Source organism: Astatotilapia calliptera, chromosome 11, assembly GCF_964374335.1.
Source record: "Astatotilapia calliptera chromosome 11, fAstCal68.1, whole genome shotgun sequence".
Lineage (NCBI taxonomy): Eukaryota > Metazoa > Chordata > Actinopteri > Cichliformes > Cichlidae > Astatotilapia > Astatotilapia calliptera.
Window position 1 is genome coordinate 17,550,597 of NC_137432.1, and position 17,108 is coordinate 17,567,704.

At 40.0% G+C, this 17,108-nt stretch overlaps 1 protein-coding gene across 1 annotated transcript in view; it reads right to left on the bottom strand.

Annotated features, from left to right (window-relative positions):
• Positions 1-17,108, bottom strand: part of LOC113031917 (furin-like protease kpc-1) — a 211,816-nt gene that overhangs the window by 53,217 nt on the left and 141,491 nt on the right. The window contains exon 12 of the mRNA XM_080308280.1: positions 2,330-2,443. Within this exon, the coding sequence (XP_080164406.1) occupies positions 2,330-2,443 (114 nt within the window). The remainder of the gene's footprint in view (positions 1-2,329; positions 2,444-17,108) is intronic.

Genomic DNA, 17,108 nt, shown 5'->3' on the forward strand with positions numbered 1-17,108 from the left:
AATTGAAAGATTATCTTTATTATCGGCACAAGCAACATATATCCTACAAAGCAGCAGCTGATGGTTCATCTGCATTTTTTATCTGTTATTTACAATTGAGGCAAAAAGTCACCAGTAATAACTGTAATTAATTAAAATTATTCAATCCCAGGCAGTAGGAGATAATGATTTTGAAACACTTTGCTTTTCAGCAGTAAAAACAAGTATTTAGAAATGAAGGAATACTGCTGAATTTCTGAATTCACAAATATGCAGAAAAAGGTCAGAAAGTTTCAAATATGACTGTTACACAACAGCAGCACAAACTTTTAAGTCGAAATTGTGACGTTTTTAGTACCTTTGACAGCAGCTACAACTTCTCATTATACAACGTTGCCCGCAGTAATTTGATATCAACTTTTAGTAACTGAAACTACGTCACTAATCGTTCACACTACAAATTCCAAAATACTGATACTGCCAGTGCTACCCCTCAGTCTCCTAGTAGATGTACGAATGGTATAAATTTGGAGAGCCCAGATGACATCTCTTTGGAGTTATCATGTTCAGAAGATTTTCAGAAAACTTGACCTCTAACCTTGAGGTCAAGGTCATTTTTAGGAGATGCACTTATGGTATCAAATTGAAAACCTCCCTGAGGTTTCTTCCTGTTAAAAGGCAGATTTTCCTTCCTGCTTTCACCAAGTGCTTATTCAAAGGGGCCCTTCTGATTGTTTGGGGTTTCTCTGTATTACTGTAGGGTTTTCATCTTACAATGTAAAGTGCCTTGAGGCAACTGTTACTGGGATTTGGTGCTATATAAACAGAACTGAATTGATTTGAAATGAATTTAATGAAATTATTTGGCCAGATGACTTTTCACATTTTAGTTAAATAAAATATTTGTTACATAGGCAAATATTGGAGAGTGAGAATATTTACAGATAAAGCGACTGTACAATTCATCTGCCACAGGAGATGCACAAAACTATTTAAATCATTCAGTGGATATATGATGTCATCTGTTTTTCCTATTGGATATTTATTTGAAGTTTGGTAATTATGGGCTATTGCCAGAAATATTTATAGTGATGCTGGCAAGCAGAATGTAATTAGTTAATCATTGAATACAAATTATTGTTGATGCTAAATTCGAGATATTGTGTTCACGAGAATGGGACAAACAACCTGAAAACAGTGAGAGAGCTGAGTGAGTCATTGTTGGCAGCTGATGTCAACAGTTATAATAACCCTTTTTTAAAAATAAAAAACATAAAAGGAGGTATAAGGCAATGAGGTGCAAGTGAGGTCAGAGGAGGTGAGGGAGGCGTTGTCTCCTGTTGCTGTTGCAGCAGATGAGTCATCTACAAGCTGAGGTTCATGAACAAGAGAGCACTTGTGCTAGCCAATCGAGCTCAGAGGTTCTGAAGTGGTTTTGTATTATATAAACATCATGAAGGGAAACCTTTTCCATATGATTATACAGAAGAAAAAGACAACATTTGCCTTTTGTCTATCTACATATAAAATAAACTGACTAAGAAACATTTTATAATCTAATCAGGAGGCGAAGAGAAGAGGAGGAGACAGCAGAGCAGATAAGGAGTGTCACAGAGAGATGAGACACCAAAAAGAGCTCCTGGAGAGGTGAAGAAGAGGAGGGTATCAGATAGATAACACACAGAGTTAACGCAGTTTGTCACAGTTCATTTTCGTCACAGCTCAAACAGGGCCGTTGTCGCACAAGAGAAACAGAAGCTCGGGAGATCCGGATTGGTCGATTTTATTTTGAAGTATTGGCAACGTACAGTCAAGCCTATGACTGCTTTATTTACATCACGGCTATAATTCTTCTGTTCTCCTCTTACTGTTGGAAATAAACATGACAATGAAGATGAAAGGGAAGTTAGACTGCACTTGTTTTGTTTTTTACACTTTATGCTAGGGAACCATCTTAGGAACCTTTACTACATTCATTGTACTCATATATACGCTCAAAAATTTATTGGGTGAAAATCTAAAAAATTTCAGGGCTGGGCAGAGCCATCCCCACCCACCACCAAATATTTCAAGGTCCTTACGACGCCCATGGGGGTTATATTTTTGCAATTTTTCTTGGACTGGAGAAATGATTTTATAAAGTCTGTGCTGTCTGCACAACCTTGGGGTAAGAAAAAATAAGTGTTTCAGCTATGTACTCATAAAAATCTATAGACCTAATGATTAATGCGACTGATTAATACATGAATTAGTTTACAAGTAAGCTAAGTAGGCGAGATGCTGGCAGACTGCTGGGACTAATCCCAGTGGTAACGCCACATGTTTGTGTTGCATGCATGTTTTACGGTACCTATGGTGAACATGGTATCCTGCTACATTGATGTTCCAGCCAGGCTCTTTAGGGTCGGGGATCTTTGCTGTCTTGGCGATCAGATGCTGAACATCCCTCCACGTCAGCTCAGGACTAGGGCAAGAGACATAAAACAGAATATCATCAAACGCATCTTTCCTTTCGGCCTGTGTTCTACACCGACTGAAACCACAGAGGAAACACTTCAACTCTGCGTGATACTCTGAAAAGAGACCTGCAGGGAGCTCAGCGCTCCAGTCTTGTGCAGAAAAAAGCTGGAGGACGGTTTTATGGGGTGTACAACACACTTTATCAGGCCCACATGTAAAGCTTGCACTGTATTAATGCAAAGGTTTATTGATACATAAACTGCCGCGATGAGACGCTGCCATACCTTTAATAGCAGGTCCTCTAGACATAAAAGCACCTACTTAAAGTCAAGCTTACATTTTTAATAATGGTGTCACTAAAAACTGTGAATCCAACAAAGAATATATGAGACTTTAACAAAAGAGCCAAGAGAGTCGAATGTAGAAAAAATCTTCTTTTTAATCCCGGGCAGGGGAATTCTAATGGAGCGGACTCAAGTGTCATGTCAAGCAATATACTAATGGAATCCAATTAAGACCTTTAAACTGTGCAGAGAGCTGGAGGATATTAGCTCAGTTTTCTATAACAAAAGACCAAAGGGTCGTCAATGAGGGCTTTTTCAGGATATAAAAAGCATAAAGGAAATTGGGTTTTTCTGCTTTATCCACTCATTATTGTTCCCTAAGAAAATGACTTGAATGGAGCATAAGAAAACCGCTTGGCTACCCATTCTGAACACCTTTTCTTTTTTTTTCCTGTTCCTGAGGAGAAACGCTTCTGCTGTGTGCCTCAACATCTGTACACAGGCACTCATTTCTCCAGTACAGAAGGATAGAAGGAAGGTAATTAAAGGTATACTACACAGCTAATTTCTCCCATCATTAATGATAAAACTGCAACACATCATGCATGCATCCGGCTCCGCGCTAAGGTGTAACGTCTCAGTCAACGGCGAAATCTGCACTAAGACGTGGAGATTTAAAAAAAAAAAAAAAAAAAAAAGGCCTTTGGAAAGTAAAAGGGGGAAGAAACCCACAAGTAGCCTCTTCATTATTGTGCGGCTGGGTGTTAGACATCTTGGGAAATATCAGGCGCAGATGTAAACAGATGTATTCCATTCACGTATTTGAAAAAAATAAAGCAGAACAAAAGCGGGGAGAGAAGCTTTCATTAGCAGCATAAAACAAAACCCTGGCAAGCAGCACGAACAAGCAGCTAAAACAACATGATAGGAATAATACCAGTAACACTAATAATAGACGGATAGAATGAAACAAAACACAACGCACAAACAATTATTTTAAGCTTTGATTTCAAAGGGATTGGACTGTGCACGTGTGTGCGTGGGGTGGTGTGTAAGCTTTGTACTTTTGAACTGTTGCTGCTCACCGCGTGCATGCGTGTGTGTCTGTGCGCGAGTGTGCGGTCTGTATTATATATTAGCGGCAGCAGCGTGATTCCGATGTGTGCACTCCCCCACCTCTATCATCAGCACCACCACCACCACCATCACCCCTCTGGTGGAATCAGAGAAAGCCCCGCGGCCCCGGCTGGTTTGCATAAAGCAAACAAAATTAAATTTGCTTTGCTAAATCAAAGCATGTATGGTATTCCAAGCTGCTCTCTCTGGGACAAATTACTTCAAACGGCCTCCTTTGTATCATAACAGAATAAAAAAAAGAAAAAAATCAGCCCAATCAGCGGCTCTCCAAAACTCTCGACTCGGGAATTAATTATTGAACCGAGGGCTTTTCTCTCTCCTAGCAGTCAGCGACACAGATCTATTTATTTTGGAAAAGTCGTTTTGCTCTTAAAAACACACTGTTGGCTGAGAGCGCAGTGCTGCTATCTCCCTCTCTTTCTCTCCTGCTCTCTCTCTCTTTCGCAGTGTTTTCACTCCTCTTTGCAGCACAGCCCCTGAAGGGACGTGTGAATAGGTTTAGGCCACGAAATTAATATGAAAACCCCACGACCAGCATCCGCCATAGTGCTGGTTAAACAGAACTATTGCTTATGCTGTAATGGACTTAAGATGAACTGAGCTGTTAACTTGTGAGGTTTATTTCAGACAGAGGTGGCTGGGTTTTTTTCGCTGCAGGAGCTCTTTGTAGGAATGCTAGATGTGCGTTTCTTTCTTTCCACTGCTTTTAGTTTAGTTGCCACAAGTTCAAAGCACTATTAAAGTAGAACAATACAAGTTAATTATGGTTTCTAAACTAAGTTTTGCCAACATCTCTAGTAAATCCACTAATTATTTATGACATCCTAGATGTATTTATATTTTTGACCACCTATTGTATGGTGGAACAGTGGAGTAGTGGGTAGCACTGTTGCCTAGCAAAAGGTCCTGGGTTCAAATCCACCATCCACAGCCTTTATGTGTAGAGTTTGCATTTTTTCCCAGAGTCTGTGTAGATTCTTCCTGGGTACTCTGGCTTAATCCCACAGTCCACAGTTAGTGGTGTTAGGTTCAACTGGTGATTCTAAATGGGCCATAGGTGTGAATGTGATTATTGGTGCCTCTCTGTGTTGGCAACCTGTCTAAGTTGTCCCCTATCACCCTATAGCAGCTCCAGCCTCCTCGTGACACTGAACTGAATAAGTGGGAGAAAAGGGATGGATGGATGCAGCCAGTCTCACACGTAGAGTTTAACCAAAAACATTTGTGGGAAAACATTGTCTAAAGTTGAAATGCATCAAGTAGCAGCAACATGGTAAAGTCTAAGGGGGATTCTTTTTGAAGCTGTTACTATTTTGTATTTTTAGTGCGCTTAGAAAAGCATTTAACTGCAGACTGACTGCTACTGCAGTGAGTAAATGTCATATCTGGTTTGATGCCAATTAACAGCGCTATTACCAATGTACATTTTGGTGCATCCCCACCAGAAATGCGATCAGCTATTATCTACAAATGTCATATACGAAATCAAAAAAGCACAGATAAAACTGTTACTCGTGCTAGCTTGCAAAACAGGCTGCAGTAGATGTTTATAGTGAAGGACTAGGTGGTGAAATACAATAGCTGTCAAGGTAGCAGCAATATGCTGTTTCATCTCTGGACTCATCACATACTGTTCCTGCCTAGAAGCCTTTCTGGTCATACTTTAATGCAACAGGTACCATGATAGCATCCCATTCTTTTTGATGTACCTTTATCATTATTTCCAGCATGCACGGCACTGTTTACCATTTTACCATACAGAAAGCAGGTGATTACATGAAAATCAGCCAGAAGACGGGCGTCCTGTCTGGGACATGATTATAAACTGAAATTTTACTTTTGTTTATAACTTGAATTTTCAGTCACTATTTGGGGAGTGAAGATACCACATTTCATTATTAAGTTTAAAAAACAAAGCTCTCTTTCACAGCATTAACTGCTTATTATAAGAAAACATCTCCAATCTGCAAGTTTTGTTGTCACAGTTAAATGTTCCACATCAGTAAAAACACCAGCAGGGCACTTTTTCCTTGGAGCCTCATGGTGTCCATTTCAGATATAGAGGGACTCCTATTGAACTCTGTCTGACTATAGAGTTTATATTACACTTCGGAAACACCAGCTGTGTTAGAACATGATGCTGACCCTGACCAAGCAACAGAGTGTCCTGATTTGGGACTGAGAACTGATTGACTGTTGTTTGCTAGGCAGATACCAAAGCTCTCCAGTTAACATACTTTCCTAAAGATTGTATTTGTAACTTTAACTCCGTCACAATGACTGCATGCACACAACACCAGCACTTACCTGATTCTACTGAAATGAACTAATCCCAACTTTTTTTTTCTTTTTAAATGCCGCTCTGACTTTAAGCCTTTAAGCTGAAATGTTTCGAAAAGAATGCTGGGATTACTTCTGCTGCACATAGGACAAACATATGACAACTCGTACACAACAAACTAAGAAAATACGTGGACGAACTCATGTTTCCTGTCATGGATTATCTTACTCTGTCGAAGCTGTTTTCACTAGTGTGAAATTATAATTGCTGACAGCGTCGTCTTCTGTGAGCTAAACTGCGACATTCGGAATAGAGGAGCCGAGTGATCGCTGGTCTGCTGGGGCAGAGTTCGGCTGTATACGAGCAGCCCCTCAAACCCTAACAGCCGTCATCTCCTCGCCAAGGCTCACAAAGCAGCACAGCAGCCATCACAGTGAGCACACAACTGTTTACAAATCCCCAGTTAATAGGATCAGGCCTCATTGACTGGGCCGCTTCGATGTGTCTGATGTAATCTATTAGCTGTATGATAGTCAGTGTCTCAGTCCAATCGATAAACCTGGGCCTCCATATTGCTCCACTGTGGACTGTTACTCCTCTTTAGTGCTGCTTAGAATGCAGGCTTAGTGGCTATAAAAAGTGTGTGCTTGTGCGTGTGTCTGTGTGTATGCTTACCTACTTATTCTTGTATTTTAGATACAATACGCACTTGTATGAAATTTTGAGTTTTTTAGTATTTTTGCTGTAAAACACAGCTGATGTGAAACAGTTAAAAATGTTAATTGTGCCGCATTTCAAAGCATTAAGGGAAGAAACGAGACACATTTGTGTGTTTTGTGTAATAACATTGACACTAAACATGTATAACAAACATGCATCTACACACAGGTGTAATACTCTACCATACAACAGTCCATATGTGTGTCTGAATGTGGCTTTACTGTACGTGGAGTGTCTGGGAGTGCATGTTCATGCGTGTGCGCGCTGTGTTTTTGTGCGCAAGTGTGTCTGTAGCTGGTATAACTGGGTTTCCAATTAAGTTGAACCACAGGCTGGATCAATGCTAGTCCTCTGTGTGCAGGAATGAGAAGCCCTGGGCCCTCCGAGCATGCCCACGAATAATTTATCACTCACACTGGGCCCAGGCAGAGAGGAGGAGGAGGAGGAGAAGGACTGGCATGAGGAGAAGGAGACAGGGAGCGTGAGGACAAAGTGTCCAGCCCGGAGAGAGAACGGCAAATATGGGCAATCGAGGAGACAGAAAGATGGAGGGGTGAAGAAAGCAAGAGAGAGCAAGACCCAGAGGAAAACAATGTCAGCTCTCGATCATTTAGAAGCATTACTCTCCACTATTTTTTTTTCTTCCAGTAAACAAGCATTGAAAATGAAATACTGTAGGGAGCACAAGCTATGTAATTCTTTTAACCATACTTTCAAATGCTGTAAGCTGGAAAGAGAGAAGAAAAGATAAATAGAGCCATTATTTTACTGTCAGTTTTCCAAAAATCTGTCACTTTCATGTTCCCACAATATAAAGGAAAGTCTTGTTGATTTGACTATATATTTTTTTTGCATGATCAATCAATAATATTTTTACAACTCCCATCTGGGTTATGATTTACACAATTTTACAAATTTAGCTTAACACATTGTAACTTGTAATGATGTTTTTTATACTCCTCACCCTTATCATAAACACGAATGTCATGGTAAATTTGGGCCTTTATTACTTTTCTAACTGTTCTTTTTTCAAAGACAGAATTACTGTACAGTACAAATCTTTATGGATTTAAAAATTAATAACTGGGTTGGAAAATCATTTGGGATCTTCTTGAATCCAAGCAGGGTCAAATTTATGCATACATAGTCAAATATATCCAAACACACAAGGAGAATTATAGATGGAGTGGTCTTATGGAGCCATTTCTAAACAACAGCTAATTCCAATATCAAACAAGTAGAAATTATTCTGATTTGTTACCACTTTTCCCCAAAGAGGATCTAGAAGAAGACCTAAACTGTCACCCTTTGATGAGAGGAAATGAATTAGGATGTTAAGGAATGACTTTGGAACCACCGACGCTCAAGCCTGCCATGAACTGGAAGCTGTTGGAGCAGCTTTGCATCCCGTGTGTGAGTTTTGCATCGCCATAGACTGAGAAGATACCAACCACGAAAGAAGCCCCTGGTCCAACACCGACATCTTCAAGCTGAAGTGAAATTTGCAGCTCCCTACACGGACAAGCCAAAAGCCTTCTGGAGAAAATTATATGATCAGCTGAGACAAAGATTGAGCAGTTTGACCACAGGGACAAGACAAGTTTGGGGGAGTAAACGTGAGGCTTTCGAACCTGAGACCACTGTACCAACTATCAACCATGGTGGTGGTAGCATCATGCTCAGGCGCTAGTTTGCTTTCAGTACACAGGACAAAATGTGTGGAATAATAAAGGAGGAGGACTACGTCTGAAGTCCTCAACTTCACCTCAAATCAACAGCTAGACCAGGGATGTCGAATTCAAGGCATCGAGGGCCGGTGTCCAAATTTGGCCCGCAGCCTAATTACATTTGGCCCGCGAAGCCATACCAAATTATTATTAGAGCTGGCCTACTGGTATTATACAGCCAATATATATATTGTTTAGTATTAAGCTTTGCTTGTTCTATATTCAGTTTTTCAGCAAAATGTGTTTGAGTCCATAAGAAGAGATTTTTTTTCAATAAATATTAACGTTAGCCCGCGACCTTGTTCCAGTTTTGAATTTTGGCCCACTGTGTATTTGAGTTTGACACCCCTGTTTTAGATGAAACCCTGGGTCAACACACCTGAATCAAATGATTAGTTCAGGCCTCTGGAAAATTTCAAGACATGTTGAGGAGGTAATTTAGCCATATAAATCAGCTATGATGTATCAAGGACTAGAGATGGACCGATCCGATATTACGTATCGGTATCGGTCCGATACTGACCTAAATTACTGGATCGGATATCGGAGAAAAATAAAAAATGTAATCCAATCCATTAAATATCACGAAAGCACCTCACAAAACTTGCAACACGCCGTAACTCACCTCAGAACGTTAGCACGTCAGAGCAGTATGCATCACGTGATAGAGCGGCTGTGGCATGCGGGACCTGTCAGCGGTCTGGATAGCATGTGGAGCTTCGCTAGCAACCCGGCATTTCATCTCCGACAAAGTTATCCCCGAGAGAAGTAAAGCAAGTGTGTAAGTCCATCTCTGAATGTTTGTAAAGCATTCCTGCGTTAAGCTTAACAAGCGACTGCCTCTCGCTCTCCGGCTGCTACTTCAATCATGAAACTGCTTAATGATCAGCTGATCGGCTTTTCTGTCGCGAGTGTCTCTGGTTTGTTTTTGGCCCACTTTGCACCAGAAAGAGGAAACCAGCGGCTGAACAACAGCAGCACATTTAAGCTTGATCAGCTGTTGTTAGAATTTATTTATTATTACTTTCTACTCGAGGATCTTTTTCTACGTAGCTGACGGCTGGTAACTGTGCAGGGGCGGATCTAGCAAAGTTTAGCCAGGGGGGCCGATAGGGCATTAACAGGGAAAAGGGGGCACAAAGACATACTTTTCTTTCTTATTCTCATTTAAAATGTCGAGCTTTTAATAAATAATTATCCGAATCTTACACCCAAAGTTTTAATTTGATGTAAAATGAATAGAAGTCAATTACTGTATATAGTGACTATTAAGTCTAATATATATACCCTAGTAAGCTATAGTACTTTTTCCTTTGAGAAGGTACCATCTGTGCAGTCTGCAATTTTGTTGAAGAAAGATGTTGAATCTATTTAATATTTCTTGAAAAATAATTGATTTCTGTGCATTTTTTTTCACACTGCATCAAATTAAGGTTGATTACGTTGATTAAGCATCATGAGGTGGAGTGTGAGGGGTGGTTCCCTATTTTTTATTTATTTATTTTTGTTGTTGCTGGGAGTTGGAACCCTATTAGTTAGGTTGCTTAATATTTACGCTAAGTACTCTTTAAAATACCAGAATAGGGAGGATGGTGTAGGTTTAAGTTTATTAGATTGATCAGTATTGCTGAACTATGAAATATTTTTTTTTTTTGCATATAGGTATAACAGAATAGCTTTAGTGTAGTTGTTTTAAACTTGAGTATGAACTTATACAAAATGCAGCAAGATATTTAAAAAAAAACAGTTTTGTTGATTAAAAAACACTATATCGGATTCATATCGGTATCGGCAGATATCCAAATTTATGATATCGGTATCGGTATCGGACATAAAAAAGTGGTATCGTGCCATCTCTATCAAGGACACATCTAAAACCTGCAGGACACCCGCCCTAGAGGCCTGGAGTTCGACATCTGTGAGCTAGACGGTTAAAACTTAAACACAATAAAGTGTTCCAAAAGGACAATGATCGCTGGCAGACATCAAACCTGGTTTTAGGATGGATAAAGCAGGCCAACCTTGAACTTCTGGCCTTCTCAAAACCCAACTTCAACCCTATTGAAAGTTTGTGGAGCATGCATGCGTGGACCACGACAGGAAATCAACCAATTTAAATGAACTACACCAATCACTACTGAATGTCTTATACTAAAATGGCTTCTTTCTCTCCAATTAAATTGGCTTGTAAGTTTTTGTGTGATCCTGCTGACAAACAGTCAGTCAAAGAAATGGCAATTATCACGATCTCCACCTCTGTTTATGCCTTGGTGGAAGAATTATAGTTGAGACACATTCAAATTTTGGCCTCATTTTGACCTCTGATGAAAACTAATGGGTTCACAAATGTGTGCATCAAATCTGTCAGTATATTTAGGTAGTAATTCATCTATCCTAAACCACAAAAGTCAATCTGAAAAATGGTGCTCAGTGTAAGACATTACATGGCTATCCACTCATTGGTGGTTGGGCTATTTCTCAATATAAACCTCAAATTGAAAACATGGCGAGTAGCCAAACATTAACCATTATCACCTCCATCTCTAAAGTAATAGGTTCCACTCCATCATGCATCCTAGACGTATTTGCAGCTGAAAGAGACTGAAGCATTTGCATGCACCCTGATGCTCGCTTTACAGAAGCTCTGCATGTGCGATTTTCCTGTTCTTTTCTTTTTATGTTAGCAGTAACTGAAGGAGAAATCACTAACAGTGGAGCTTGTTAGCCAGCAGGGTGTAATGTGCTGGTACAAGACGAGCAGCAGTTTAAACCTCACTGTCTCATCCCAGGCGGCACATCTTCTGCTTGGACACTTCGCATTAAGATCTGCAGAGCTACATCACAGCTCTAGTTGAAAAGCAGAGAAACTAACACACATGCAGATATAGATTTGCAGAGAAGCACAGAGCTGCCCACATAAACAAGCAAATGCACATAACAGGAGCAAAGTGCACACACACACACACACACACACACACACACACACACACACACACACACACACACACACACACACACACACACACACACACACACATTAATACAGACACATTTCACACAATATAAGAAACACAGTCTATCTCAATGACCCAAAAACATACGCAGATGTATAAACATACAGAGAAACGTATAAACGTAGATACAGCACATCAACTGCTGAACAGTTACACACATATATATACACTGTCTCCACCCTGTGGAGTGTCAGAGTCCAATATTACCCCTGCCACTGTCTTTAGCTCATCTCTATTAATCTCACAGTAGCGAGGCGTGGACTGGCAAGAAGCTCCACGTCGCTCTGTAATCTTCTCTTAATGTGCTGCACTCTAAGCCTAAGTGAACCCATTTGGAGTGACTGTGAGCAGACTGAGATTCCTCCCATGTTATCTGAACAAGTGTTACTAATGGGTTTATCAATTAGGCAAAGTCCAATAACTGCATGCCCGCAATCTCCTTTAAACACACTCCACTAATGTCGCCCTGAGTTCTGTGGTTAATGGGTACATGTGTACACGTGTGTGCTTGTATGATTGCAAGAACCATGACCAGTGCGTATGTATGTCTGCATTTGTGTGATTTATACTTCTCTGTGTGTGCGCGCGAGTGTTTACGCCACATAAACAGATGAGCGGCTAATATGCTTAACATGCATATTTGGATCTTTGCATAACAAGTTGGGGAATTATACTGTTCAATGTGTGTTTGCACATAAATAAAATCCTTTTACGTATAAAATTGTATCAAAGATATCTCTGTCTCTGTATTCATTGCTTCCTTTTCTAGTGTATAGTCAATATGTATATGCTCCCAGCTTTGAATATTGTATGTGCGATGTATGCATGCATATTTTCTAATGACCAACTCTTTAAATTGTGGGAAAATATATGAAGTATGTTGTTGTTGTTTTAAAGGTGTTAATAGTTAATTTTGTTTTCTCATTTCACAGTAATGTAACTTGATTAAAGTTAGTACACTGGTCATTATTTTTAGTCATGTAGAGGTGGCAATGTTGGTCTCTCAGTTAGTTACTCAGTTGGCTGGTTCAGACTGAAATATGAAAGGAACTATTTGGAAAAATATAAAATGTTTTTTATATAGTCATCAGCCAGCTTTTTCCTTTAGTCACACCATGACGACATTTTTGTGTCTGAGCAAACAGTATTCAAAGCGATACATAAAGCGTGGTACTCACATTCATGTTCCACTCAGACTGAACAGACTAGAGCACTGCATGATCGCAAAAAGCATGGCAGCCCAGAAAACAGATTAAATCCTCTCTGTTGCAAAACCTGTCAGTGATGTATGAATGAAATAAAGCTAAGAATGAATGTGACTCGCATGTTAAACAGCCAGGCTATCTAAGGTATCGTCTATAAGACCAATGAGTTTTATAAGCATGTTAATCCCACACGTATCTTACAATATGTATAATAGCAGTATCGTCACATGTAGGTCATTAAAAAAATCCCCTCTTGCTGTGTATGTATTTGTAAGAGGGCATAGATGACACTAACCTTCGCTGGTAGGCATTAATATCGGCGATATCATTGCTGACGATTTGTGTATGTGTGTGTGTGTGTCTGTCTGTCTGTGCATGTGGCACACTGGTTAAGTAAAGACCAATTAGAGTGAGTGGATTCACTATTTTTATGTGCACCAATAAGAATACAGGCTGATTACCCCTTAACCCCCCAGAGAGAAGGTTTTATGTAATATTTGTCTTTTCAATTCAAAGGATACAGACAGAAAGAGAGAATACTGGAAAAGGGAAGATAATAAAGTATTCTAGAAAATGATGAACATGATTTTCATGTCCAAAGTGAAACTGTTATATTGCAGCTGATTAGACACATAATAATCATTTATTTGTGGTCTTTACCATAAGAACAATGATTTTCTTCTGTCTAAGCAACATTTATAAAAAGCCAGCTTTTCAAAAATATTATTATCCAAAGAAAATACACTAATAAAACAGCTGATCGAATGCCGTTATATTCCAGACGGATGCTATTATCAAAATTCAACATATGGCATGAATTTGCCATAAAGCACCTAGAGCTGCAATGCATTGATGGCTAAACTGCCCAAAGAGACAAAAGTGCTTAAGAGATTTTATAAGTTCTTACTTGAGCAAAGGGAGCTAAATGATAAAATTGATCTGATCTGATCTCAGAACAGGTATGACTCGGGTTAAAGAGGAGGCAATCCATCTTTCTAGACAGCCAAAATAGTCAACTTGAAATGGATGGACAGAAAGGTGGACAACTGCATGTCCAAACTAGGAGGTGGAATCACAGCAAAGCCCAATGTCCATCTCCTCGTGAGCAAATGGATAGACAGATTGATAAATGGACTGAGAGAAACAGAGATAAAGTGACAGACACGGTGATAAAGTGAACAAACACAGACAGAAAGACTGACAAACAGGATGAGTGAAGAATTGATTTGGTCTCATGGTTCATTGGACAGCCGTCAAAATGGATGGAGGGAGACGGATGGCAAAACAGGCAGACAGGCCAACATAGACACTGACACCTTGACACAGGAACAAGTTGAAGGCTATTCTGAAAGCACAGAAAGCAATCCATAGAAGCTTCTTTATATCAGTACTTAAGAGAGTGCATGACCGCAATGCCAGCAGAAAATCTTCTGTATTGCCAGTCTTGTTTTTTTTGACAGTCATGATCTCTTTTTTGAAAAAAAAAGATCACGACTCCAGGAAAACAATTAATCAATCATGAGGAGTGCAGTTTCAAGACAATTATAGCTGGAGATAACAGAGTGATTGACAGAGGCATAGAATCATTATTAGGCAGCAGTAATGGGTAGATTTTGTATCAATAACCCTGCGTATATGTTCACAATGAGCCAATCTGCAAAAAAAGGTTTAAACTGATGGTATGTGTGTTAATAGTGGAGGTGACAGTTGAATCAAGGATTTGCCTCATATTATAAAGACTGACTGCAACTTGACACAAGCAGCTCTGTGCATTGTAATAAATACTTTGCTAACTTATACATATAGTGGTGTTAGCCAGCTTATGTTAGAGCCTCCTTCATACTCTATGAACTATGCATGTCTGTACCAGATTTCATAGGAATCTCTTCAGCACTAGTTGCGATATTTCAGAAGCACAGTGGTGTACCAACAGGCTAAACACTTTTAATCAACAGTCACGTGGCCAGCATCGCTCGGATGCCGAGACGCATAGTTTGTAGAGCTTGCCGTCTTTCTGCATAGTCGATCGTTGCAGACCTCCAAACTTCACGTGTCCTTTAGATTAGCTCAAGAACAGGTTCGTAGACAGGTTCATTGAAGGTGTTGCCATAGCTGAGCAGCTGCATCCAAGCCTAACATCACCGAGCACGATGCAAAGCATCAGATGCAGTGTGTAAAGGACGCCGCCACTGGACTCTAGGGCAGTGGAGATGTGGGCTCTGAAGTGAGGATTCACACTTTTCTGGGTTTGGTGTTTGCCAGGAAAACATTACTTGTGTGACCGCATTGTATCAAGTCCAGAGTTTGGTGGAGGGGGGATTATGGTGTGGGGTTGTTTTTCAGGAGCTTGGTTAAACCCCTTAGTGGAATGAACTCCTAATGCTTTGGCATATCAAGACAATTTTGATATTTCTTGCTCACAACTTTGTTTGGGGATGGCCCCTTATGACTGCGCACCAGTGTACAAAGCAAGGTCCATAAAGACAAGGAGGAGCAAATGTAGTGTGGAAGAACTGACTGGATTGCACAGAGTCCTGACATCAAAATGCCTTTGGGCATTCTCATGAAACATCAGTGTTTGACCTCACAAATGTGCTTCTGGGAAAGTGGTCAAAATTCCCATAAACACACTCCGAAACCTTGCGGAAAGCCTTCCCAGAGAGTTGAAGTAGTTAAAAAGGGTTGGTCAACATCCTATGGATGAAGAATGGGATGTGATGGCAATACAGTGTAAATACACATTACATACAAATTGTCTGCATATACTAAGGCACAGGAAGTTGTGGATGCTATACATTAGACAGGTTGTATCTGATTAATGAAGATAAAATAAAAATACTCTTGAATGTGCAAAAGTGAGCATAGTAGAATATATGGATTTGTGCGTCTGAGGGGAGAAAGAGTGAGACACAGAAAGAGCAAATGTGAGAAAGAGAGCAAGAAAGATATACAGAGAGAGTGAGAGAGAGGACCCAGTTCCATAAAGACGTGAGCAGAATGCAGTTGGTCTGAGCAAGAGAGGTGATATATAGTTTAGTCAGTAGCAGCGGGTCACGACAAAGCCTTTAACAGTAATGTCCTGGGAGTCGTCTCGCCCAGGGGACCCGCGCTCCATTTTACAGCCAAGCGACTGAGACTGAGAACGCTGCAGCATGACAGCTGGAGCAGTAAAGCCGGCCTCTAGTACCATCTATAACATGAAGGAGGCGTAGACGCACCCGATACCACCACAAAACACCAGGCTCGAGGCCACACCGACAGCTGGCGAGTTAGGAGGGATGAAGAATAAGGGGGCTTGGGAAATTGTACGAAGTGGCAGGCAAGACAAAGGAGTGAGAAGAAGAAAAAAGAGTGAGGAGATAAATTTGCAGATTCAGACAAAGGCAAAAAACAAATGCGTAGGAGAAAATAATGATCTACATCAAAGGAGGGACCAAAATAACAAATAGAGGAAAAGGAAGAGAGTAAGGGGGGAAAAAGGTAGGAAAGGATCAGAGGTGTAGAATTTTAATGTAGAAAAACAAAACAGAACACTGTTTATATCTGTTTATGTGTTCCTTTTAGTCGTAAAATCATCCACTAAATGACTCTGTGAATTGTTAAAATCATTAATATAAAGTAAATAAATAACCCCAGCTTTGTTTTGAACGTTTAAACAGTGCAAACAGGCATTGTGAGACAAACTGTATCATATTTTATACAAAACTGATTCTATTATAATAGAAATAATGACTAACAAAATAAATGAAAAGAAGAAAAAAAACTGCTTGTTTGACATAAAGCTAAAAGTTTCACCTAACTGCACCAAACTTTAGCAATAATGATCCTATGTAGGGCTGGGCCATATCATACCATTCACAGTAATACCGGTATAATGTTGGGCAACGATAAGAAAATGAAATATCGCGACAGAATATGGGTAAAACGCGCATGCGCAATGCCTTTGTTTTCATACACAGATGGCGGAAAAAGCATGGCGGAGAATGAGAAGGGCGAAAGTGGATCGTTGAATGAAACGGATGAACCAGAATTGGTTTGTAAAACTGCTGCAACTTCAGTGGTGTGGAACTGGTTTAGTTTTCGTCCGTCAGATACACAACAAAGCACTATTTTTGGTAGAGCATGCTAGCGGGCTGTCGTTATTACCGTGTTGTTTGGAAAATACGGCACACTTAAAATCAATCCTTTGATTTTTCTAATAATCGACAGTGCCTTATGTATGGATTCTGGTTGTGTTTACTGACCTCGAAACGATTTTATGTGGAACACGGCGCTCGAAAATCTGTCAAATGTTTTAGTAC